The sequence below is a fragment of the Scleropages formosus genome, chromosome 1 (assembly GCF_900964775.1).
Source record: "Scleropages formosus chromosome 1, fSclFor1.1, whole genome shotgun sequence".
NCBI lineage: Eukaryota > Metazoa > Chordata > Actinopteri > Osteoglossiformes > Osteoglossidae > Scleropages > Scleropages formosus.
This window is the reverse complement of record NC_041806.1, coordinates 34,676,198-34,701,855: the sequence shown is the minus strand read 5'-3', so window position 1 is coordinate 34,701,855 and position 25,658 is coordinate 34,676,198. Positions and strand designations below refer to the sequence as shown.

The 25,658-nt window shown below is 42.6% G+C and overlaps 3 protein-coding genes across 6 annotated transcripts; 2 read left to right on the top strand and 1 right to left on the bottom strand.

The window, feature by feature from the left end:
- Positions 1-7,150: 7,150 nt before the first annotated feature.
- Positions 7,151-10,195, top strand: LOC108923990 (zinc finger and SCAN domain-containing protein 21-like). 3 transcript variants are annotated; one of them, XM_018735075.2, is made up of 6 exons: positions 7,151-7,267; positions 7,615-7,696; positions 8,000-8,051; positions 8,957-9,010; positions 9,093-9,143; positions 9,289-10,195. In XM_018735075.2, the coding sequence occupies exons 3-6, from the start codon at positions 8,003-8,005 to the stop codon at positions 9,927-9,929; spliced, it is 795 nt and encodes a 264-aa protein (XP_018590591.2). In that variant the 5' UTR covers positions 7,151-7,267; positions 7,615-7,696; positions 8,000-8,002; the 3' UTR covers positions 9,930-10,195. The 3 variants fall into 3 exon arrangements, with proteins under 3 accessions (XP_018590591.2, XP_018590592.2, XP_018590594.2); XM_018735076.2 differs by lacking the exon at positions 7,151-7,267 and having other exon boundaries at positions 7,482-7,727; XM_018735078.2 differs by lacking the exons at positions 7,151-7,267; positions 9,093-9,143 and having other exon boundaries at positions 7,482-7,696.
- Positions 10,196-11,214: 1,019 nt separating this feature from the next.
- On the top strand, positions 11,215-16,458 carry nme6 (NME/NM23 nucleoside diphosphate kinase 6). 2 transcript variants are annotated; one of them, XM_018735080.2, is made up of 7 exons: positions 11,215-11,336; positions 11,448-11,484; positions 11,990-12,084; positions 12,279-12,381; positions 14,207-14,246; positions 15,026-15,186; positions 15,610-16,458. In XM_018735080.2, the coding sequence occupies exons 3-7, from the start codon at positions 11,992-11,994 to the stop codon at positions 15,759-15,761; spliced, it is 549 nt and encodes a 182-aa protein (XP_018590596.1). In that variant the 5' UTR covers positions 11,215-11,336; positions 11,448-11,484; positions 11,990-11,991; the 3' UTR covers positions 15,762-16,458. The 2 variants fall into 2 exon arrangements, with proteins under 2 accessions (XP_018590596.1, XP_018590595.1); XM_018735079.2 differs by having other exon boundaries at positions 11,215-11,347.
- Positions 16,459-17,680: 1,222 nt separating this feature from the next.
- baalcb (BAALC binder of MAP3K1 and KLF4 b) lies at positions 17,681-22,469 on the bottom strand. The gene is made up of 4 exons (XM_029247744.1): positions 21,586-22,469; positions 20,158-20,650; positions 18,585-18,793; positions 17,681-18,413 (listed from the first exon to the last, which is right to left on the bottom strand). The coding sequence occupies exons 2-4, from the start codon at positions 20,339-20,341 to the stop codon at positions 18,234-18,236; spliced, it is 573 nt and encodes a 190-aa protein (XP_029103577.1). The 5' UTR covers positions 20,342-20,650; positions 21,586-22,469; the 3' UTR covers positions 17,681-18,233.
- Positions 22,470-25,658: the final 3,189 nt, after the last annotated feature.

Genomic DNA, 25,658 nt, shown 5'->3' with positions numbered 1-25,658 from the left:
GTCTTTAAAACCCGCACCGAGGCTGTTGAGTGCTTGCGCTGCAAACAGGAGAGGCAGCTGTCCTGTCTGGAGGAGCTGACAACTGCCGGTTTAACGACAGCAAGAAGACAGAACCTCTGTGAGGAGGAGCAGAACTTCTATGGCTCAAATGGTCAAGCATTGTCTCGGTGTGACGGATTCATAACTATCTGAAAAGGAGGCCACCGTCAGGTTTAAATCTCAAAGAGGTACGATTACCTTTACAAAGTGTATCATTCCCATAAGGCCTCTAGACTCCGGAGTCTCTTTCTCTCAGCATCTGCATCAGTCACGAGCCCATCACTCCACCTTCTTCAAGCATTCTGCCCCTCATCTCATCTGGTATGGAATCTCTGCAATCGCCCGCCCTCACCTGTTGCTTTGCACTTGAGCTCGGCAGGTGGCATTTTTGCAGAACCAAGGAAGGCATCTGTCAAGTGTGTGCTGCATTCTTGGAGTTGCAGTATCCCAAAGAGAGAAAAGGCATTTCTAGGTTACGATCAAATTGTTCCACACTTAGCTGAAGGTTAAGTATTTTGGTTATAGTATCTGCTTTTGGTGACGGCAACATTTAAGTACTGAGGCCATAAATATCTGAATAATCACAATTAGAGTGAAAAGAAAATGAGGTAGATTAAGATAATTAATTCATCTTTTTCCTGTGTTTGAGTCAAAATTACACATTCCTTTTTTAAAGAATATCCAGATGATTTTAATGTGTTTTCCTGGTTTTACTCTATTCTACTTTCATAAAACAAAGTGTTTCTAATATAGAGAAAATCCAACAGATATAGGCAGATATACCCAACAATGGACTGGCGTCCCGTCCAGGATATACTCCGCCCGTAGCCTTGCATTTTTGGAGCTTCACTGATGAGGCAAAAATAATCCTCGGAATGGTTTCTTACATAGTCTCTCCAGATGTTACCCCATCTCAGCGAGCTTTCTGAACGCAGGACACACGCATGTAACTCCACTGTCCCTTATCTGCTTGTGGTCAAAAAACAGGTCATACGTGGCCTCATAAACAGAGGTACTTGGTATTCCAGAAATGTCCGGAGAGCAGGACTGTGGTCCAACCCACTGCGCCACCGCGCCCCCCTTAGTGCATAACAGCAAAGTATAAATAATTATAAGAAAATAATTTAAAGTAAATCATAACAATATACTGTAGTAAAGAGTAAATAATTGTGAAAGAATGTTAGAGAACAGGGGGGTGCAGTGGCGCAGTTGGTTGGACCACGGTCCTGCTCTCCGGTGGGTCTGGGGTTCGAGTCCCGCTTGGGGTGCCTTGCGACGGACTGGCGTCCCGTCCTGGGTGTGTCCCTCCCCCTCCGGCCTTATGCCCTGTGTTGCCGGGTAGGCTCCGGTTCCCTGCGACCCCATGTGGGATGAGCGGTTCTGAAAATGTGTGTGTGTTAGAGGACTATATATTTATAGAATTTTTAGTTTTTCTTGGAGTCTTTGTTAGAGATCTTCTATTTATAATGTCGTGTTGTTTTGCAACCGACATAAAATTATTTACGCATTTATATAGTTGGGGATTTTTACAGGAAAAATGAGCGGTAAGTGTAAGTGCCTGCTCAACAGTCATTGGAACACTGGCACACAGCGAGAGGCCACTTCCGCGACGACCACTGCCGTGACTATCGCGGTCGACTGTCGTGACTATCACGCAATTCGGGGTTGCAGGGAGCCAGAGCCTAACCCGGTAACACAGGGCATAAGGGACACACCCAGGATGGGACACTAGTCCATCACAAGGCACCCCAGACCCACCGGAGAGCAGGACCCGGTCCAACCCACTGTGCCACCACGCCCCCTCTGCATGTTAAACTATATAATAAATTATAACTATATCTAATACAATATACTGTATGAATAGATATATATGTTTTTAATAGAGCTTCCCTTTTTCAGTTCAGTGTCAGCAAGATGCTGACCCAACAAATATTATTCACATAGTCCCTACACAACCGGATTAAGTAAACATAGATGGATTGTACACAATGAAATTAAGTTGAGACAAAATGCAAAAAGAACTGTGTTGCATTAACTAATTTTAATTAAGTAATTTGAACAAGCAGTAAAAATAATGTTGAGTGAACACTGTCTGTTAGAAGTTTAAATAGACTGGAACATTTTATTGCAGCATGTTCATATCACTTTTTCTGATGACTGTTGAATTTCACTTGGACTTTATCCAATATATTTATGTTCTCTTCTCAAACATACATGTATTAAGTTGATTGTAAATGTATTCGTTTTAGTATTTTCAGTAGAGGGGTGCGGTGGCGCAGTGGGTTGGACCACAGTCCTGCTGTCCGGTAGGTCTGGGGTTCGAGTCCCGCTTGGGGTACCTTGCGACGGACTGGTGTCCCGTCCTGGGTGTGTCCCCTCCCCCTCTGGCCTTGCGCCCTGTGTTGCCAGGTAGGCTCCGGTTCCCCGTGACCCCATATGGGACAAGCGGCTGAATGTGTGTGTGTGTATATTTTCAGTAGAGCTACTTTCCATTTTTTTCAGTGAAGGGTACTGCAAAATGAGCCTGGATTCAAACCTGGAAACTACCTGTTGCAAAGTAAAAACTTTATACCACCTGCTGCCCCAGGTTATTGTATCTTTAAAAGTTGATGCTGTAGCTTGTAGTTTAAGGCATGTCCTTCCTCATGTTTAAGCTCCTTCCTGATTAGTGGTGCAATCACGCAACAAAATCGCAGGTGTAAGAGAGGGTTTTTCTCTCTTACAGTGGCACCATCTTGGAAAAAAAAAAATGGACCGCAAACATCTACTATATATCTAAACCACTGCTGAGAGTGAAGATTGATTATTTCAATGATTTAGTTTTATAAACAACACAGCGTCACAACAGCTCTTAATGGGATATCAGATTTTATTCTGATACAACTCTGGGAAAAATGAATAGCTACTGGATTACTAAATTGGACAGAATTAAAAATAATACAAATGTTCACACCAAAGATAATCTGTTTGAAAATATTTCCATGACAGGCAACACAGAGATGGATGAGGCAGAAAGATCCGGTACTGCAGGGTATCAGATACTCCTTTCATGCATTTATTATTGACAGCTGGTCTCACAATCTAAGACCCTTTACCTTTACTGCACATTCAGAATAGTTTCTTCAGATTTTCCAGTTCCCTCAGCCTTAAAATTCCCATCCTTCATTTTTCTTGAGGTAAATGGGCTTGCTGAAATTACGGATAACAAGGGAGGTTAAAAACTGATCAAGTCACTGTGTCTTTTCTCTTCCTTCAATAAAAATTATTAGTAACAAAAATAATAGTAAAAGCTTTTTTGGTGTAGGTTTGAATCAAGACCAGTTTAGGTGGAGCTGGTCATGTTGGAGGGAGGCGCAGTGGCGCGGACCAGGTCCTGCTCTCCGGGGGTCTGGGGTTCAAATCCTGCTTGGGGTGTCTTGCGACAGACTGGTGTCCCGTCCTGGGTGTGTCCCCTCCCCTTCCAGCCTTATGCCCTGAGTTGCCGGGTTAGGCTCCGGTTCCCCGCGACCCCGTATGGGACAAGCGGTTCAGAAAATGTGTGTGTGTGTGTGGTCATGTTGGTGTGGGTTTCCTTCAAGTGGTCCAGTTTCCTCCCATAGTCCAAGAACACACAGATCAGGTCAAATGAACTCTCTAAATTGCCTTTCGTGTGTGCTTGTGTGGCTAATCTGTGAGGGAATCGTGTCCTCTCCAGGATGTACACCCCTCAGGTTTTGGGATAGGTTCCGAACTTCTCTGAGAAGGATATGCAATTAATGAAAGTAAAAGGGAAATATGGTGTTAACCAAAAAACTGAGCATTAAAAATATGTATTGGAATGAACTGAAAACACAGGCGATAGCTGCATCCAGATCAGAGCTTCAGTCATATGCTGATCTTCACTAGTTGTTCTGCAATGGTAGAGTTTCAACTTTTTGAGGACACCCCCAGTGACTGGCCACACCTTCCTCCTGCACATCTTCTTTCTCAGTTCAGTGTCCCTGAAACCAGAAAAGCAAGTCATTTTTCATTTGGAGGCACAACAAAAGTGCCAGCAGGATGGGATCTGCCAACGTTGATCATCACTAAACCGTCCATTACTTCAGCTTTGGCTGCTGCTCCCATCTGTCCCACAGAAACTCTCAACAGAATTGTCTGTTGGCTTTCACCTGCTGATACTGAGCAACTTTTGCTAGGGGCAGCTATGGAAGACATGCTTTTCTCTTCCACACCAGGTACAAAGGCAAAGAACTACAGTCCTCAGCCAGGTACCCTGTTCAAATATCACTGGTGCATCATGTCTTTGCAGTTCTTCTCTGCTTAGCCCTGACCCAAACAAAGGTGGCAGGAGGAAGGCTGACCATGATAAAACAGCTAACCTTTGCTGCCACAGATGATAAAATATGCAGGAGGAAGGAAAACTGTCTCAGTCCTTGCAGGGTCAGGACAGAGGAGAATCTGAAACTGCCTCCACCAGTTCCAGAATCTCAGCTCATCCAGCAAATATCAATATCCTCCAGTGACATCTACAAGTTCTCCCAGGAAGGCTCTCATGGCTGAGGCAAAGAGGAAGCTGTTGAAGATGCGGACCATCACCATCCTCCAGTCGTTCTTCCACAAAGGTTCCATGGAGTACGGGTGCCGAATGGTCTTATTGTTGCTCTCCCAATAAGTCTTCAGAATCCCAGTTCCCCTTCGTCAGCAGCCTGATGACAAAGACCAAGAAAGGTCTATTCTGCTGTTTGCAGACCACTATGTGAATGGTGCAGCCCGGGAGCCATAGAACCACTTTACTGAGTGAAAGCTGCTCACTTCGGGAAGCTGCCATCCTCCTCCCAGCTCCTCCACCAGAAGCATACAGTGTTCTTGATACTGATCTGTATCCTGGGTCATGGTGCTCACCATGGAAACCACTCTTCTCTGTAAATCTGGGAATTGTCAGCATCCTGGGAGAGATGAGCTAACTTGAAAAAACAACAAAATCTCTTTCACTCAGCAGGGACAGTGATAAAGCTACTCGAAATCCTATATCTGAAGGCTCTATGGTATACCCAAAATAAAATGAAAACCTATTAAGAGGCAAAACTTCCTCCATGAAAGGAGTGGTCAAGCCACCCACAGTCACGTATTAGGTTCCACTGTGCCCCCAGCTAAAATGTGTGGTACTACACTTAGTCTCTTAGCTGAAACGTGCACAAGTCACACACACACACACACTTTCTAAACTGCTTGTCCCAAAAAGGGTCGCAGGGAACCGGAGCCTACCCAGCAACACAGGGTGTAAGGCTGAAGGGGGAGGGGACACACCCAGAACAGAACACCAGTCCATCGCAAGGCACCCCAAGCAGGACTCCAGACCCACTGGAGAGCAGGACCCGGTCCAACCCACTGCGCCACCGCATCCCTGTGCACAAGTCAGTGAAATCAAAATTTCTTTTATTCATTATTAACAAAGAAATGATACAGAAAACAAGACCATACACTGAACACTTCCATATAAAATAGCCATTCAGATAATTGCATTCCATCTAAAGTTTACACACCATTTAGACCTATTACATAAATATGAAACATATTACTTTGGTGGAAGGAAATAAGCCTCCAGTACAAAACATTCCATGTGAAAACCATACATACAATGTTTTCTTGTCTTGTTATTTATTACTTGAACTTTGTGGCTGTTTTGTATCGCTATTTTCTCATTTTTCATCCATAATGAATTCCAGTGTGCTACATAGTGGGAATAAAGTGCTCTGTGGCACTAATTCATTTGGCTAACACTTTCCTCCAAAGCAACTTACACTTATTTACCACCAGGTAATTTTACTAGAGCAATTTAGAATAAGTACCTTGCTAAAGGGGGGGTGTGGTGGCGCAGTGGGTTGGACCACAGTTCTGCTCTCCAGTGGGTCTGGGGTTCGAGTCCTGCTTGGGGTGCCTTGCGGTAGACTGGCGTCCCGTCCTGGGTGTGTCCCCTCCCCCTGCGGCCTTATGCCCTGTGTTACCGGGTTAGGCTCCGGCTCCCCGTGACCCCGTATAGGACAAGCAGTTCTGAAAGTGTGTGTGTGTACCTTGCTAAAGAGTACTACAGTTAGAGGTGGAATTTGAACCTATAGCCATTGGGTCCAAAGACAGCAGCTCTAACCACTATACTCCCACCCATCCCTGAATATTCTACAGTGACTGTGAAACCATAATATTTCCATTTAAATCAAAGCCATCTGAATACACACACACACATTTTCAGAACCGCTTGTCCCGTACGGGGTCACGGGGAACCGGAGCCTACCCGGCAACACAGGGCGTAAGGCCGGAGGGGGAAGGGGACACACCCAGGACGGGACGCCAGTCCGCCGCAAGGCACCCCAAGCGGGACTTGAACCCCAGACCCACCGGAGAGCAGGACTGCGGTCCAACCCACTGCGCCACCGCACCCCCCGCCATCTGAATAAAATTATGCTAACCTTTGAAAGCGATTAAAATCGAAATAGAACCTCGGTATGTTATTATAAATCAGTACCCCAAAGCCAGTTAATCTACCCTAGGGCCAACAATAAAACACACAATCCTTCTGCCACACATGATCATATCTCCATATGAAAATGAACAAAATGGAAATGAATCAGTACAACTATTTACAGTTCAGTTACAAGCACCCTGCTTAGTTCTCAAAACGAATATTGGAAAACTTTTTGGAAAGAAATAAATAAAAAAATCAGCTAAATAAAAAAGTTATCTGGGTAAATTTGGAAGTGTTGAACCGTACTAATTGTTGTAAAAGAAGATTAGTATAATATACTGTACAAGACAATGGAAATTGTCCTAATGGGACGTTTGTAAGGAGCATGGAATTCGACACCGACTAAATATGTACACTGTGAATACACATAAAGTAAACAATCTGTTTCAGAATTACTAGCACATGATGACATGTGTGAAGCTGGGTTCATTGAAAAATGTGAAAGGTGGTCGTTTATTTTTTTTGATTGTAAGTGAATGTGTCGATCACGCTCTTTGAAAGGCACGTAAAGCGACACCCAGACAAAAGGCTCACGAGCTCCGCAGTAAGAGATGCGCTGCACGTGCTGCGTGACGTGTATAACCAACGTTACAGCGAACGTTCCATCGACCATCCGTGCCCGTTTTTTCTTTTTGATTCATAAACAAGCGCTTCGATCAGGATTCGCGAAGTCATCGCAACCGCCCATCGGAGTTTTTATAATATATTATGGCGTTACCAAAACACAAGGTAAGATTACAAGAAACCTGTTGGTTTTAGGCGATTTTATACAAAGTAGGTGGGCAAACCTTAATTGTATGATGAGTGTTAGATGGTCGGCTAGCCTGAGAAGACTGAAGCGACAGTAATGCGAGCGTTAGCACGTGCTGGGTCACGTGTGTAAACACCGTTACAGCGAGCGTTTTAACCACGTCCATTTCAAATCTTTGTATTTACATTTTAACGTTCGTAACGGTCGATCGTCACGATTTTTCTCATTTGCGCTGCTCTCTCAGTTTTGTTCGGGTCACGTCCATTCCTCACGTATTCTTCTGCTCTTTTAATTACGCCACATCTGCTCTTGACACAAACCACAGTCTCGGGCCCCGGTGACGCGAAACTGCGGATTTTGAAAAAATTTTTCATTTCGGCGCGATTCCAGCGACACTCAACACGGAGGTAAGAGAACAGAAGTGTTTTGTGTTTTTAGGTGAGTTTGTAAACCTTGTTTTATTATTGTTTCCTTAAGTTAGCCGATCTTCCCTGTTCTTTCTTGAGTTTTACAGTATCTGAAGAGCGTTACTTAGGTACTTAGGTGGGATCGGAGCCGTTAAACGCGTAACGAGCAGTAATGAATGAATATATAAGCGCGTCATTAACAGCGGTCTTGTTACTTGGCACATTTAAATGTGAACAATGAATGAAAGGTCAAGTGTACAATGTTGTGTATTGACTAATGCAACACTTTTCCCCCTGCTGCAGAAAATGAGTTCTCTGCTCCAGCAACGAGAAGAGGGTCGCCACTTTTTTGGCGGTAAGTCGAAAAGTTCCAGAACCTTCCTCTCTACCTTTTGTCCACAATAGCTCTCAGTTCAGGGGCACACACACTTCACACACCACAAGTGTGCTCCTCAACACTGCTCATTTAACATTGTACAAATACATACAGGCCAGACTCACACACTCTTACTCGACTGTTGGCACTTTTACCCCTAAACCTTCCAAAAATTAAAGACAAAACTCAACTAAATCTTTATACACACATCTGCACATAAAGACATTTCCAGAAGGAGGAAGGAGACTTTAAAACACTGCAATGTACTATGCATGTACAATTCTTCAAATTCATCTGGCATAATAAATGCACCAGAAACCATATACACCGTATTTATCTTGTTTACCATATTTACTGTGCCGATGTACCACCTGTCCTTTTCTGGCTTCATGTACTAACAACCAAGTATTTATTTTTTCAGCTTTTAAGTCCCACTGAAATAAATTATCCTTCAAGCAAAATGTTATAATACTTAACGGAACTTTTACAAACAGACAGTTTGTTCATACTTTACAGAAATGATCAGTTATAATGTGAAAGTAAAAATACTTTTGTGGAAAATCAGTTGCAGTCTATCCTGTTTTCAACTGAACAAGAGAGCAGCGTTACAAAGGTTTACATTTAAATGTTGATTAATTTCAGAATGCATGGTATACAGTATAAGTGACTTTTCCATTACAGAGACCATAACATGGAGTTTGGATAAATGTTAAACCTGGGAGATTCAGAGGATTAATTGAAAACTTCATGCTTTCTCGTTCAGTTCATTCACACGTCTCAGAATTCATTATAAGCTATGCTGCAGAATTTAAGGCAATTTTTGGTTTTGTTGATTTATTGTTTCTTTTACTTATTTTTGTAATTTTTTAAAAATTTCCTTTCAGATGATTTTCCAGTGATAATGAGTGAAGACGAAGAGTCTTTAAATGAGACAACAGGTAAGAATTTATATAGCAACAGTGATGAGAGAAGTTGGCAGAAGGTGTTTGTTTATTAAATTACTCAATCATGTTTGCCCAGATGGCTGGCAGGAGCCTCAAGAAGACAGCAGCAGTGCCCACGTGGCTTCTGGTACAACCCGTTGCGAATGCAAACATGACGACGTCCAGTGTGTGCGGTGCACTAAATGATGAGATGGAACAGTGTGGCAACAGCCTCATTCTTCTTGAAGTGTAACCGGAGCGAATTTTGTGCTAATCCTGCAAATGCATTGCAGGGGACCTCACTGAATGGAAGCCTGTCGACTGCTCAGAGAGTGGCGCCGTCTCCCGTACTGCCGCACCGCTCGCTGAGAGCGGAGGGACCCAGGAGTCAGTCAAGACTGAAGACAATAAGGACACTGTGAACCATGTGTGGCAGCACTGCTATGATACAGCGGAAAATACACCAAATTGCAGTTACCGTTTGAGATCTCACGCAGATGAGAAGCTATACGTGTGTCTCGTGTGCTCTAAGTGTTTTTGCACCCGGAGCCAGCTCACTCGCCACTATCAAGCATGTATCTTCGCCGACTCGGAACAATATGACAAACATGCTGCTACAGAGCTGAAGAGTGAGTCTGAGGAGTCTTCTCCTAGCTCTGACTCATGCTCGCCATTAATGCTGAAGTACACCTGCCAAATATGCTTTTATGCTACTGGTAGTTTGGCACATTTTAATTGCCATTTAAGAACACACAGGGGTGAGAAACCATACGTGTCTCGTACCTGGAGCCATCTGATCCGACACATTCGGACGTGCAACTATAGAGACCTCTCCAGTCTTGCTTTAAAGATGCAGACGTGTGAGTTTTGCAAGTACACCACTAATTCCCCATATAACTTAGAGGTCCACAAGCGAATCCATGCAGGCCAGTGATGTGTATGATGTGTAAAGCTGAGTTCCGCACATAAAGCCATCTTCACTGCTGCAATAGGAGCCATATAAAGAAATCGGAATAGCTAATGTACTTGCAGTGGCTCAACTTGAAATAGTCCAAAAATGGCCTGAAGTCTAACACCCAAACTAATACTTTATCTATAATACTAATACTGATACTAATACTTAGAAGTAATAGTTTTCTTCTTTTCAAAATCCTAGTTGAAATTTGAAAATAAATTTCAAGCTTTGACCCTGATTTCAACTAAGAGCTTAATTTATATTTAATCATTTAAATAAATTCTGTAAATGTTTTGGATGGTTTTGCAAAGTTCTGTTTCAAATATTTGTTGTGTTCAATAAAGTTTCTTTGCTCTATACTGGCTAATAATGTGTCTCTCTTTAATGTATTTAGAATAAATTACACTAATGCCGTATAATTATGGTTTTAAGAGCCTTTAACTATACTGTCTGTCAATATAAGGCCACATTGATAATGGAATTTCTTTTTAGCAACAGCTCACATTTTACATACATTATTATTACATTTATTTGGCAGACACTTCTGTCCAGAGCAATTTCCAATGAACTCTGTGTAGTGTTATCAGCCCACAGACCTTATTCACCGTGGTGACTTACACTGCTAGATACACTACTTACAATGGGTCACTCATCCATACATCAGTGGAACACTCTCTCTGTCACTCACACACTATGAATGAACCTGAGCAGCATGTCTTCAGACTGTTGTAGGAAGAACCCACACAGACACGTGGATAACATGCAAACGCCACACAGACTGAGTGGGGATTGAACCCACACCCTTTCACACCATCCAAGCACTGTGAGACAGCAGCACTACTTGCTGTGTCGCTGTGCTACCCATTATTAGTCTTCCTGCAGTAACAATGTTAGATTTTACAAAGATTTACCCAATGGAGGGCAAGGTGTGTTTTACTATTCGGGGTAAGAACCTTGGCTTGACAAGACAAGGCTTGCAGCAAGGTTAGGGTTCGAACCCGAGATTTCCAAGGGGGCAATAATTTACAGTCGTTTTTCGTTTAAGCATGTGTGTCGATATATCGTGCACAAGATTAGCGGGTCCAATCCCTTTATTATGGTCGCGCTGTAATTATTACTTCGTCTTCCGTGATTTCTTATTGAAAAGTGTGGAGTCGCGCTTCTAAATAAGCGAACTGCGGTTTTACCGCTGGGTAGGAAACATCTCAGGGCGGAACACTTATCTAGGGGTTCGAGTTAGGGGACATATTTGAGCGACGGACGCGCCTAAGACCGAGTGGGCTTCCGGTGTCGTGTGTCAGCTGTAAATCGGTGTACAGTAATGGTGTACGAACAGGGTACCGATCCCAGTACAGCGCTGCTCTGATGTCCTACACACACGGCCAGGCAGGAGACAGGTTTACAACTTACACTGGACAGCATGCCAGTTTCACAAATTTAATGACCAAATAATTATGACCGCTGAGCGTTGTTTGAGCTATAATACTTTATCAACAGGCCCAAGTTGCTAGTTTTTTGTAAAGAATTCTGTTCGGTGAGTTCACGTCACCAGCCGTCTTCTTACTTTCACTGTTTCATGTGATATTCCAGCTACGTAGGTTATCACTTAAGGTATTTATTTACAAGCTTATTTACTGAACAAAATTTTATTATTATTATTATTATTATTATTATTAGTAGTAGTAGTAGTAGTACTAGTAAGAATAATAGTGTAATGTACCAACTTTGCTCAGGTAGAATCACGAATTTTAGATAACATTAATTAGGGTAGGGATAGAAACTGAAATATGTTACATTATAATTGACACAATAGCTAGCTAATATATAAAGTGATAACCATTTTTTATGTAAGTATATCCTCTAAGTTATTTTCCTCAATGGCTTTAGCAAAATAAAGGAAAATAATAACAATCTGATTTTATTTGTATGTTAATTGATACATAATCCAGTATGACTGATGTGATAACTGATAGGGAAGCAGTTTGAGTCATTGTGTGCTGTGATACCATTGGTGTGTTAGCCCTGTGTCTGTGTCCCAGGGATGGTGCTGATGACGCTTTGTCGCCCCAGACTGCTGCAGCTCACGCTGGCCATCATCAAGCCGGACGCCGTGGCTCATCCACTCATACTGGAGGTGAGGAGGGACTGCTGGGAGCCGCCCGCTCCCTGCCGCTCTCTGTTGCTCCTTGCTATCACCATATCCCCAGTGAGCAGCACACATTACACACTCTGCCCCAAGTATTCATAGTGGCTGAAGTTGATTGCTAAAATGCATGTTGCAAATTTGTACAAATAGCCAGCAATTCATGTTGGGCATTCTTTACCCAGGCTCTCCATGAAAAAATCCTTGAAAACAACTTCATCATAATCAGGTCAAAAGAGCTACAATGGCAGAAACAGGATTCAGAAAGATTTTATGCGGAGCATTCAGGTAAACTTGTTTTTTTTTGTTCCTCCTTAATTTTATACACAACATTTGCTTGTAAAAAGGGATAAATGGCAGTAGCAGTAAGCTGTTTATTCGCTGTTGCAGTTGTTACAATAGTTTCATATATTGCATAATTTCATTTTATTTGCCAAAAATATGAAGTGGTCATTACTGTCAAACAGCAAATACCACTGGTCTTATTCTTTGAATTAATAAGACATTAAGTTGTTTCACTTGGGTTTGAACCATGTTATTTGGTGAGACATATATTTAGAATGAAGTAATTACCATATTCCCACAGCTGTTTTTATTGGTTGTCACAGTCTAGCCATGTAGTCATTTTGAAATTGTTTCAATCTTGGCTTTGGTTATACGAGACACTATGTCATGGTTTTCAGCCTTTATATATCTAGTTTAACTTTTTAATTGTGGTGATAAAAATCTATCAAACTTATATGGGTAACATGGGGTTCTTATGTGATACAATACACATTATATAATGTACTCTTGAACTCAGTTTTAGGTTCTAGTTCTCTTTGTTTATTCTGTAAGAGAAAAAATTATATTGTGCTTTATTGTTTGGTGTCTGATAATTTAGTTAAGTGTCATGTTATAATGGAATTTAGTATTCACCAGATTTTTGTATTCACTCTCCTCTAAAAATAACTCTAAAAGACTCTTTAGTTCACTGATTTTAAACATCTGAAAGCATTTTGCTGCTGCTCACTTCAGTTGCTGAAAACGAAGACAGGGGAAATGAATGTACCTGATTGTGTATTAGTACCTCAGACCCACTTTTTGTAAAAATTAAAGTGTATGGGCTGGTAACACTACGTAGAGTTCACTGGAAGTTGCTTTGGAGAAAAAGCATCTGCTAAACAAATAAATGTATATTATTACAAAGTATTAGATCGCTTAACTACACACACACACACACACACACACACACACACACTTATGTCCCACTAATTTGAGATCACACATTTGTACTCATTGGGATTCATTAAATGTTCTTTTTATGAGATATCACTTGTTTGGATTTTTATCAATCCCCTCAATATGAGATGTGTAGGGTGTATTAGCAATGTGTTTGTGTCATCCCAGGTCCTATGGATTGTCCCAGTAATCAGCTTAAAATGTTTAATCAACAGGATTGTTCCTCAGGCTAACATAATCATGCTTCTTTGTTTAACGTGAATGGTGGAGAATCAGCATCTGTGAACAATATGTAATTTACTTGTTGTTGCTCATCCTGTATGTGTAAAAAATTTATGCTAGATGTTTCATTTTGTATAAAGAGTTTGTGTGTTTAGTTTGATTAAGGCCCACAAACTATTCACTTTGCCTTTATAAGACAGTTTTGCTGTTTCGGATAGGCAATTTTATATTTCATTGGGAAAGTGCCGGAAACAACACTATGGGGTCATTAGCTATCCAGAATATACAAAGGTGACATAGGACTCTCAATGGCCTGTTCTACAGGAGAACACACCTCCCAGTATTCAATACATACACACGCTATGTTTCCAGGATAGGCTTTGAAACACAGTAACACTCTGTAGGACTTGCAGCTGATGGATATGGGATAAATTAACAAAAGTTTCACAGTAACTATTTAATTTGTTACAACTTCATCTAGTGTTTGTTTTACAGAGCCTAAACCAGGAATAAATGAAGGGATGTCTGTATAATTTGCCTTTAATGGATGATAATTATTAACAAATCAAGCCACTCACAAACGTCTGGTGTCAGTTGTTTGTAAGTTAAAGGTCTGATGTGTTTTCCTGAAAAATTTGTGTCATATTTGTATTTGCGTTTTGCCTTTCAGGGCGATTTTTCTATCAGAGACTGGTTGAATATATGTCGAGGTAAGGCTGAAAACCCTCATGTGAGGTTCCACTACTGGTACTGTTTTAGTTAAACAGTTTTTTGTTGTTTTGTTTTGGCAGTACAGGCCCACAATCCCTTATGCATCTATAGAGAAGGGTTCCATCGAAACCCTTGGGGCCAGATATATTTGGAAACTCCAAATTTTTCGGATTTCAGAAAGGTAATACGGTACCATACATTTGGTAACACCCCTTTTGGTGTCTGGGTCAGCACCATTACATTAATATGTCTGCAGTGAAATGTATGGATATTCTCACTAAGTGAGGTGATTAAAGACTATAAATAGTACTACAATTTATTTGTATAGTAATAGACTGGTAAATGAAATATTGGGGTAAATATAAGCTGTAAATACTTCTTATTTGTCAGGAAAATGTTCAGTAAAACTAGAAACACGTACAGGTTGAAACTAAGCTTAATACCTGTACGTACCTGTATACATCCAATAAATGTTCATTACATCTGGTTGCTTGAGGATCTTGGAGAACATGGTACATGACAGTTGCCATTGTTTTGCTTCCAGATTTATGAAAAACTTTAGACTGCCACAACTTTTTGGGTTTCGGAATTGCAGATAAGGGATTGTGGAGCTCTATATAGTTATTTCAGTACATAGTATATTTGTTGTGTCATCAAGGCAACTGGGTTTTCTTCACATTAAATTTGTTTCATATGTCTTTTGCGCAGTCCATAGACTTTGTGTTATCTGAACTTGATTTTTAAAAACCAGCACATGAAGTTGTGTGTTTGTCAACAGTGGCCCAATGCGGGCCTACATCCTGGCCAGGGAAAATGCTATCTCCCAGTGGCGGGAGCTCATGGGACCCACCAAAGTGTTCCGGGCCAGGTACACATCCCCCACCACCATTCGGGCCTTGTACGGGCTGACAGACACCAGGAACACCACTCATGGATCAGGTAGTCTCAACTCATGCAAATCAGTAAACTAACAAAGCTCACATCATAAAAGTGTAGTGGTAGCCAGACAAAAGCCAGGCGCAATTCAGTCTGAATATTGTATTCACAGATAATCGCCACTTTAACCGTAGTTTTATATCCAAAAGCCCTACTGGGAACAGAGACAAAACATCCTGTTACCTAATATAGCAAGTAGACATTTTCTGTTCCTCCCACAAGGGAAGCATACAACATCAAAAGCAAATGGGTTATTTGCATATGAAAGGGTAGGTACAGTAAAGTGTGGCAAAAAAGCCCTATTTCTGACTTTCACAGGAAGGCCTCTACCCATTTAAAGTCTAAATGAAAATCCTGTTAAGATGAAAGATGTGTGAGGCCAGCTGCACCCAGCCAGACTGACCCACCCTGTTCTATGCTTTCCAGATTCAGAAGTGTCAGCCCACAGGGAGATTGCCTTCTTCTTCCCAGATTTCAGCATGAAAGAATGGATGGAGCAGAGCGAGCCGTCTTTCAGGACTGGACGCGTGCACTATGACCAGCAGAGGATGGTTCATACCTTGCTGGTGCAGAGCTGATGGTGGGGCACATGGGATCACATGCTCACAACCTCACAAAGGACTATTAGTTGTTAATGAGATGTTGTAGGTAATGAGCTGGCGATCCCCATCCATAGCAATCATCTTCTGTTAATGCCAAAAATAGCAAGATGCTGTCTTAATACCACTTGAAAAAATGTACTAATCGAAACAAGAACCATGCACAGTACCTTAAAAAAGCAAATAAGAAAATGGCAATGTTGACAACATTGTAGGTTATTGTGCACAGAGGTGTACATATGACCGATTTGTATATACATATTTATAGGCCTCCAATAAACTCAATGGACTAAGTTACAGTGGGCAAGTGCTGACCTGCATGAACAGTCATGTTATTTTACATTGAAACAGGTAGACTGTTGGCTGCATTGTGACATCAGTACATGTGTTACAGAAAAATTAATCTGTTTGCAGTCCTTTCTGTTTAATTCATCATGTCTGTTTCATTATTCTTTTGTCGTACCTGTACAGTTTTGAGGCCACATTTTTCTCCTTTTTGCCTTTGATTGTAGCATTGTGTTCTATTCTTGCTGTTAAGAAAAACAAGAAACTGGCAATAGAAATTGAGGAAGAAACTGCTTTAAATTTGTGAGAATTAACTGGAAAAAAAGCCTGTGTGTGAGTACTGAATTTAAAAGTTAATGTTTTTAATATATAAATACCATACTGAAAGCAACTGCATGTTCCTTTGTTTTTGAGTTTTGCAAGACCAAGTGGCACGGAAGGATAACTGAATTCAAATGTAAAATAGCACAGTTTGTTTTGTAAGTTAAGTGAAAAATGATGGAGACCATAATGAAAGTTGTTCATTGTATACATTACAATGCCAATGATCCATACGTATGTGTTCCTGGTGTTTCACAGACATGGGAGTCATGGTATGTAGATAGTCATTCGTGAAAGAATACATTTGCAATCATTTCTTAGCATTTCAGGTCTGGATTTTGACCCTTTGAGATCCTGAGCAGTTGAAAGAACCGACTTTGATTTCCTGTTTAGAATTGGCCCAAGGTTTCTCAAGCATACATTTTTAAAAATTGAAAGATCTCCAGTGCAACAGTGGTTTTCAAGAGGGAGATTTCAAGAAACAATTAGTTCTGTTAAGATGTCATGTTAAACTGTCGGTTTAAGTAAAGTGCTTGAGTACTGTTTACTCCAGTATTAATTATTGCATGGGATGAATTTTTTGTGACTGCTTTACTAACCCCTTTCATTTATTTATATAAATAAATTTATATGTATACATTTTAATTTGTTTACATTTATATATTTATTTAGGCAGCATGGTGGCACAGCGTATAGCGCTGCTGTCTCAGCGCCCGGGTGGTGCGAAAGGACATGGGTTCAGTTCCTGCTCAGTCTGTGTGGAGTATGCATATTCTCCCCATGTCTGTGTGGGTTTCCTCCCACATTCCAAAGACATGCTGTTCAAGTTCACCCCTAGTGTGTGAGTTACCAAGAGAGTGTGTTCCACTGATGTATGGATGAGTGAACCATTGTAAATAGTGTATCTAGCAGTATAAATCACCTTGGTGAATAAGGTGTGTGAGCTGATAATGCTACATAGAGTTTATTGGAAGTCGCTTTGCAGGAAAGTGTCTGCTAAATAAATGAATATAAATATGGAGAGCATGCAAACTCCACATAGGCCAAGCTGCATTCAAGCCTAGCCCAAGAGCTGCGAAGCACAAACATTACCCACTGTGCTACTATGCCACTCATTACATTGCTCTGAGCAGTAATGGTAAAGCTTCTTTACTACTGCACCGATGCCATACGCATACTGCAACATAATGTTTTTAAGAGCAATATGCAAATTACACATGCTTAACCTGGATGAGTGACCCATTGTAAGTAGTGTATCTAGCAGTGTAAGTCACCTTGGTGAATAAGGTGTGTGGGCTGGTAACACTACATAAAGTTCACTGGAAGTCGCTTTGGAGAAAAACATCTTCTAAACAAATGTATGTACAGCAGCTTTGCTCCAGTTTTAGTTAAATGGTCGAAAGCAGCATGTTGATCACACTTGAAGTAATCTACTGAAGTCATGTTATTGAGTTATACCCTGTGCATGGCTGTTTGAAATGGTGAAAAATACATATTATATTTACATATTAAATAATGGCACTTAATTTACCAGGTAAAAAAACTTCTCAAATGCATCACAGTTGTACTAGGAATATGTCAGTGCAAGTTCATTCTTTCTACTCTAGTCTAGGAATAGTGTCCAAAGTCTATGCTTGGTTACAAGATTTTTTTCTGAAACTCTTAAAACACACCTCTGGAGTACTCTGTCCATTTTTACTGCTGTATACCAACCTTATACCCATATTTTCCTTAAAGTAATAATATCAACAGGACAAAATAAGAAGGAAAAAAAAGTGCTGTTCATCTGATTTTCAGCACAGTTCGTACTAATCAGGGACAACAGGCTTGTTTGCAAATCTAGCCTCAGTTCAGCCTTTTATTTTCCATCTTTCCATCTTCCTTAGTCCCTTCCGCTGGCTTCATGACGTCAATGGTAGTGCGAGACTTCTCCACGGCTGCTCCACGCTTGTCCACCTGCCTTACGCGCTGGGTCACAGTGATGGTCACTTGCTTGGTGGACATCTGTTTGTCCTGCCGTTTGTTCTGTTGAAACAAGGATTTCCGAGTAAAGTATACGATCGAAAGAAAATATCCAGTTTTTTTTTTTTTTTTTTTCCGGTAAGTGCAACTCCTGAGACTAAAATACGAGATTTGAAATGAGGTTTAAAATACAGGCCCTATTTGATAAGTATAGACTGAAACAGCAGTACATACGAGCTCCTCCGTACGCAGCACGCTCTTGTTCTGAAACGTTGTTCCAGGTGAGGGTGTCACTGCCTGGTCTTGTGAGAGAAGTTCTGCGCCATTATTTCCCTCCTTCCTTTCATTCAGGCCAGACTCCGATATGGCAGAACAGACCGTCACATACGCTTGTGCAGGAGCTGGCAGGCCATCATCAAAAAAATCTGGAATTACAGTCAGAGCTTTTGAACGTCTGGATTCAAAAAGTGGTTTGCATACCCGTAATAATGGTTTTGATTAATCTAAAAAAAAAGCTATAATATGATGATAGAGCACTTGGAGAAATGCCTGCCTGTTCCTTTTTCTCGCAGGACACTGCTAAACATTCTTTCTTCATAGCAATAGAAGGGCTGGAGCTGTATCCATGGCAACAAGAAACCCTCTGGATATACTTCCTTAATAATTGCTGCCTTTTTGATCTCATCCATGTACTGTCCCCACCAACCCCCCCTCCCCCCAACTCCCCACAATACCTGCTGTCTTTCATAAAATGATATTTCGAAATCCTAACATTAGTATTTATACACGGAGATAATTACACATGGCCAAAGGAAGGCATGTTTAAGAACTTCTAATGCGAACCTGGAATCTTTAAAATGTTGTATTTTTGGTTCCACTATCGTGCCACTTCTTCTAAATGTCTCGTAAGAGTTCTCGTTTGTTTCTTTGCTTAGCTCTGACCCATATGATGACTCCGAGTTGTCTGCATAAGGCATGTTTACCGTAATCATTAACTCGGACCGTGTTTGTCCACACGTGTGAGCGAGCGGAGGGAAGGCAGCCATATGGCCCCGGAGCTGCGAATGAGACCAGCGTTCTCCGCCGTGTGCTTTTCTCACACAACGTTTCATCAACCGTTGTGTCATCTGCAGGCAGATATTAATGAGGTGACACTGCTCTGCTCTGTTTTCCAGTGCAGTCTGCATACAGAGAACCAACAATGTAGAGGAGACACTTTTAGAAGTAAAATATTTGTTTGTCCCCTCGGCTGTCAGCAGTGCCACATTGCACTTCTTCCTCAATAGAGCGTTTACAGAGTTTCACGACATTATACACGTGATCAGTAATGCTCGAGGTGGGAAACCGTAATCCATTCGTAGCATGTGTCTCAGGACCTGTTGTAAGCTCCTGCGACGTTCATTTTTATACACTCGCCGACTAGGATCTCGTGTCGTAAATGATTCCTTTCACAATACTCCTACGGAAATACCGGAACCGTCTCCACGTGCTTTTCTGGGAAACATCCTGTGCTTTGGCTTAAAGTATTGCGTTCGTTAACCTTTTATCCAGAGCACCTTACACAGTTTATACCCTTTTGTCCTATTTTATACACCGGTGTATTTGCCGAATGTTAAAGGATCCTTTCTGTTGTCAACTTTCCATCGCAAATCCTTCCTGCTCAGCTGCTGACAATAAAATCTCTGCAATTAACAGTGCTGAATGTTCATTCTAAAAGCTGCTTTCGTTACATATATTTTTTTCCTCCCACATCTTTTAAAGAACTTAATAAAAAAGTAGTCATGCAAAGAAACACTGCTGCGATCACCAGAGCTGAGGTTCTTTTCCGACGCGAAGCCCGACTCGGAGAAGTTCTCCGACGGGATTTTCTGGATGGAGGACAAGGCGACGTCCGTGTCTGTACTCGTCAGCCAGGTGGACTCGGTTTCTTTGGTCCAGCTCTCCGGGTACCTGGGCTCCAACGCGTCAGTCCTGCTGCCCCCACACCCCATCGTCTAGGGCGCCGCCGAAGGCAGGTCTCCCGAATGCGTGCGAGGCGGCGGCCTGCGGAGAGAGGGCTTCTCTCTGTGCGTTCCCTCTCTCCCTGGCTGCTCAAGGAGAGCACAGAGACTCCATTAGAAAGGCTCTCCCTTCCCTTTCCGTCAGCTTGCCTCACGCTCAGAAGCACACATTTCCACGGAGGGTCAGGGAAGCAGGTGAAGCTGCAGGCGGATCAGCGCTGGGCCGACTTGTCAACATCCTTTCATCCTAAGGTGGGATCCCATTTCCTCGTTAGGTCTCCTTTGCCGGGAGGACCGGACCTGCAACCACACCGATGTCTACTAACGTCTCAAGTGCTCAGTTATTACAAATGCATGAGAATTAAGTCCACAAGTGGATTCAGATCTGCTCATATTTATACACTGTATTTAGCAGTAGACCTCCTGTTTCAATCGATACTCCTGAATGGGGATTGGAAATGTAGTGTAACATTAAGTCTGATTACCATAGTAAGGATACATGCGTGGTTACAACTAGTTCTCAGCAGCACTGAGAAATCTGAATATACATACACATTCTGAGCATCTATGCATCAAGCATTTAAATTGTAATATTTCTTCATTATTTCAGTTCATGATAGGAAGGCAACCTAGATCATGTCATGTTTTCAGTAAATCAGTGACGGTTTAAACAGAGGCAGGTTTGATCATTTGCGAACGACCGCTGAGAACCCACACACAGACTCTTCACTGGACATCGGGTACCGAACCGAAGCCCTTCTGAATGTCAGTTACCCGACACTCTTTATCTTAACAGCCCACGCTTTTGTCCACTCGCAATTGTTTGATATTCTACAAAGTTCACAACGTCTCATCCTTCTGTGTAAATTCAAGGTAAGAACCTTGATCGCGGGTACTACTAGGGGCGGCACCGGGATTCGAACCAACACCCTCTTAGGATAAGGCGACAACCCTGAACGCTGGTGTTATGTTCTAACGCGGGCAGGCGGGCGTGGGGAATCCGTTATTAATAACATTATTGATTAGAAAATGGCTTCACGAGCCTCTCACTCCGTAACCCAGGAAATTTCGCCGTAACTCTCACGCGACGCGGTGTTCTACTCCTTCCGCTCTCATGACGGTCCACAAAACGCCCCCACCCCCGCATCCACAACATTTTCTTTCGACGAGAATGACCGCAATCATCGGGTGTCGCTGATCATGTTCCCCCCCCCCACCGATGCCGCGTCACTCACCCGCGGGCTTCCCGCTCCGGCGCCTGCCCTGTGCGCGCGCCGCCGCCTCGCGCCACACTCACTGCAGCTTCCCAGCCGCGGCACGCGCTCCTCCGCGTGTGAGCCGCGAACGCAGCGCGTACGAAGCGCCAGTGGTCCTACGTTGCGTTCGCGTGACGTGGAGAGAAGCGGCGAGGCTCCACGCGCTGTTCCCCGTGGAAACACGTGGCACGGAGAAATGTGGAGAAATCCCAGAGCGCGCCGGGTTCGAGACTCCATCCCTCAGCAGCAGGAACCGGAGAAACGCTCCGAACCACGGCTACTGTGAACACGAACACGGCGCCCGTAGCATGTACAACACTTCCTATTTCCTTCACTTTTAAAACCACCACCTTTTCCAAACGGTGCTTGCTGTAAATTGCGCTGCATTAATAATTATTCCTGTATAATCTGGCGCTTTTTTTTTTCCCCAGGAGCGACTTCGAGTATTAACCCTCCAACGAATGTAGAGCAGTGCACTCTTCACTGGAGCGACATCAGCACTGCCCGGAGCGTTAGAGCAGGAGGTGGGATTCAAACCCAGCATGTCCAGGTGCTCACGCCCCTAGGCCTTCTGCTACTTGAAGGTTTAGCAATGTCTTCCTTTCTCCTTGCTTGCGTTTCACAGTCTGCAAAGGACTAAAACAGATGGTCTGGTTTGGTGATCTGAACTGCAGTCACATAATAATTATAATGTAGCTATTCTGTAATTGAGAGAAAAGCTCACAGAACTGAGTTAAACAAGTACAAAATGCCCAACAGTAAATTAAACTTAAAAAAAACAACAGGGTCGGCATGGCAACCCACCGCTTCTGCTTCTCAGTGCCTCGGGCATATGCTGGAGTCCAGCTCATTCTGTTATGAAACCTACCCATATATGCAAGAAATTCAGTAAAATTTAAAGTTTATAAAAACCAAGAAAGGCTATACTTGAAGTTTTTTTTGTTTCAGTCTGTTGGACTTGTACATTATACAACATACAGCATGTAGGAGTTCTGGACAGTGATGTAGCCCAGGGGTTCCTAACCCTTTTATTGGTCACACAGTCCTTGACAAATGTGATGAAAATGCAAAGACTCTCTTGCTAGAAAAATTTCCATAAATAACTTAAGAGAAAATGTTTTGCTCATTTTTTCCCCAACATAACTTAAGCCATAGATAACACACACACACAATGTTTGAAGCTGCCTGTCCTAAGCGGGGTTGCGGCAAGCTGGAGCCAAACCCGGCAACGCAGGGCACAGAGCTGAAGGGGGAGGGGAACACACCCAGGGCGAGACGTCAGTCCATCACAAGGCACCCCGAGCACCAGAGAGTGGGGCCCAGTCAAACCTGCTGCGTCACCGCACCCCCCCGCTATAGATAACAGTAGGATAGTAATATTTTGAATTAGTTTTAACCTTTATTATTTTTTGTTTTGTTTTTTCAAAGCGACTTTGTGTATTTTGGCTTCCCGAGTCCCATTCATGGACCTCCAAGGGGTACATGGACTGCAGGTTAAGAACCGCTGATGTAGATACAGGTAAAAAGACACCACAGAGCGGTGAACTGTCACCTCACATTGAAACACAGCAAGTTCTTATTTAAACAAAGTATGACATTCATACTGTTAAGTGTTTTGACAAATATCCAATTACTAATAATTCAGTCCCCATCTAATTTAGTGAGCTGAGCTTTATTTGATGAATGTTTACATAGCCAGTCCCTTTACAAAATTAGGAATGGAAGCAAAAGCTTTAATTAAAGTTTTATTGAAGGGTTTACAGTGAGTTGTGTTTATATTAGAATGATGAACTGGAAAATTGCTATCCACCCGATGAGGGGGTTTGAGATTCGAGTCCCTGCTGGGCTACCTCTGCTATCTGTTGTGAGAAGGTCTGTGGAACACAAACTGATGTGCTTTCCCTCTGGGGAGGTGACAGAGATAAAGCTTTCAAGCCCCCCACCCCCCACGCTCACAGTGATGTCTGCAGTTGTTCTGTGGGTCTGTGGGTGGAAGCCTGCAAATAGCACTCCTTTCCAAGCGCATTTAGGTCTCCCGATCTGCAATTATATCTCTCTTTCACCCTACAGAGTGAAAAGAAGCGGATGACTCAGGGCACACGTAGTGGAGAATCTGTGTGTCTATATTCATCTCAGCCAAGGTGACGTGGCAGTGGTGCATTCACAGCAGGTCTAGTAAATGTAAGGAAATTAAAGAAATTGGGTCAACAAACAAATGCATAACAAAAATATAAATAATAAAAATACAAGTTAACATTGGCTGGCTGAAAAAATCAATCAGCTTTTTCTATTACTTTCATGAGATTAGTGTGAATTTGTTTCTTAGCTGAGAGCTTTAGTCAAAGCAACATACAGTACTTGACCCGTTCAGTTATGGAACTGAACAATTGTACTGGAGCAGCATGAATAGCTGTGTTCGAATCAGACTGTGAGGTTATAAATCCGTGTTCATGTAAACTTCTGTGTTACCTCTGATGTTTTTCTGCAGGGTTTACTTGTTGAATACAAAAAACCAAAGTGCTGTAATGTAGTTCCACATCAATATTCAGTTATTGTCATTTAAGACAACAATTCAATTCAATTTATTTTTATAGTCCGCTTTTCTCACGCAGTGACACAGAGTGCTTTAACACAGACATGAGGCAAGAAAAATAAATACATCGGATAAAGAAACAAAGAAGACAGTTAACTACTGGCCACGGAGGGAAGGAACCAAAACTCCCAACAGAAAATCGAGGAAGAAAAAACCTTTGGGGGTCCAAGGCCCAGTGGCTGCCCACCCATCCTGGGCATTTTAGATTAAATAAGACTTCTAAGCCAGTTTACAAGTAATAATGATATTATTGCTGTATGAGATCTTGAATTCTCAGCTCAGTATTTTACGTCTCTTCACAGCACTGAAGGCAACTTCCTAATTTAATTAATGTTTCACAGAGCAACACTTATTGAGGGCTGGATGTATTATTATCACTATGAATAAGCTAATAAGACTTTTCATAATCAAACAATTTAGCCAGAAATACGGTATTTCTTTCACTTTTCTAACAGGATTAAAAACGGAAGGAAACGTTAATGAGTTGCTCCTATTACCCATGAAAACCAAACAGAAAGACAGTTTACAACAAGCACAGATGACAAACGGTAGGTAACCAGCAATGATAAATACTGAAACATCTGTGCAGAAAATACCAGAAATATTTATTTATTTAGTAACACACACATCTTCAGAGCCGCTTGTCCCATATGGGGTCACGGTGAACCGGAGCCTACCCGGTAACACAGGGCGTAAGGCCGGAGGGGGAGGGGACACACCCAGGACGGGACGCCAGTCCGTCGCAAGGTACCCCAAGCGGGACTCGAACCCCAGACCCACCGGACAGCAGGACTGTGGTCCAACCCACTGCCCCACCGCACCCCCCTCTATTTAGTAACATTTATTTTCAAAAAAAAGGGTGCAGTGGTGCAGCAGGTTTGACTGGGTTCTGCTCTCTCGTGGGTCTAGGGTTCAAGCCCAGCTACGGGTGCCTTGTGATGGGCTGACGTCCCATCCTGAACACGTCCCCTCCCCCTCTAGCCTTACGTCTTGTGTTGCCGGGTTAGACTCTGGCTTGCCACAACCACACTCGGGACAAGCGGTTTCTGCCACACCCCCGGGAACGAGCCAATCAGCAACACCTGCGCCCACTCAGGAAGCCTGGGGATAAAAAGACTCTGTGCCCACACCTGGATGCGGATTTTTGCAATTGCCTTGTGCCCTTGCAGTCTCAGCGTTCTTGCCCCTTTTCCTGTTCCTGACCTTTGCCTGTTCTTCCCGACCACGACTTGGATTACCCAGAGTGTGACATTCACGCCCAGAAGACCTTCACCTGTCCCCAACTCTGATTTCGCCTTGCCCCTAGAACCTGGTTACTTAAATAAAGCTCACCCACACTTGGGTCCTCTACTTACCTGTCTTCAGTGCCCAACCTTGACAGAAGAATCTGCCTGAATCATGGACCCTGCGGGACTGGAGCAACTACGGAGAGCGGTGTCCGCGCAGGATGCGTTGCTCG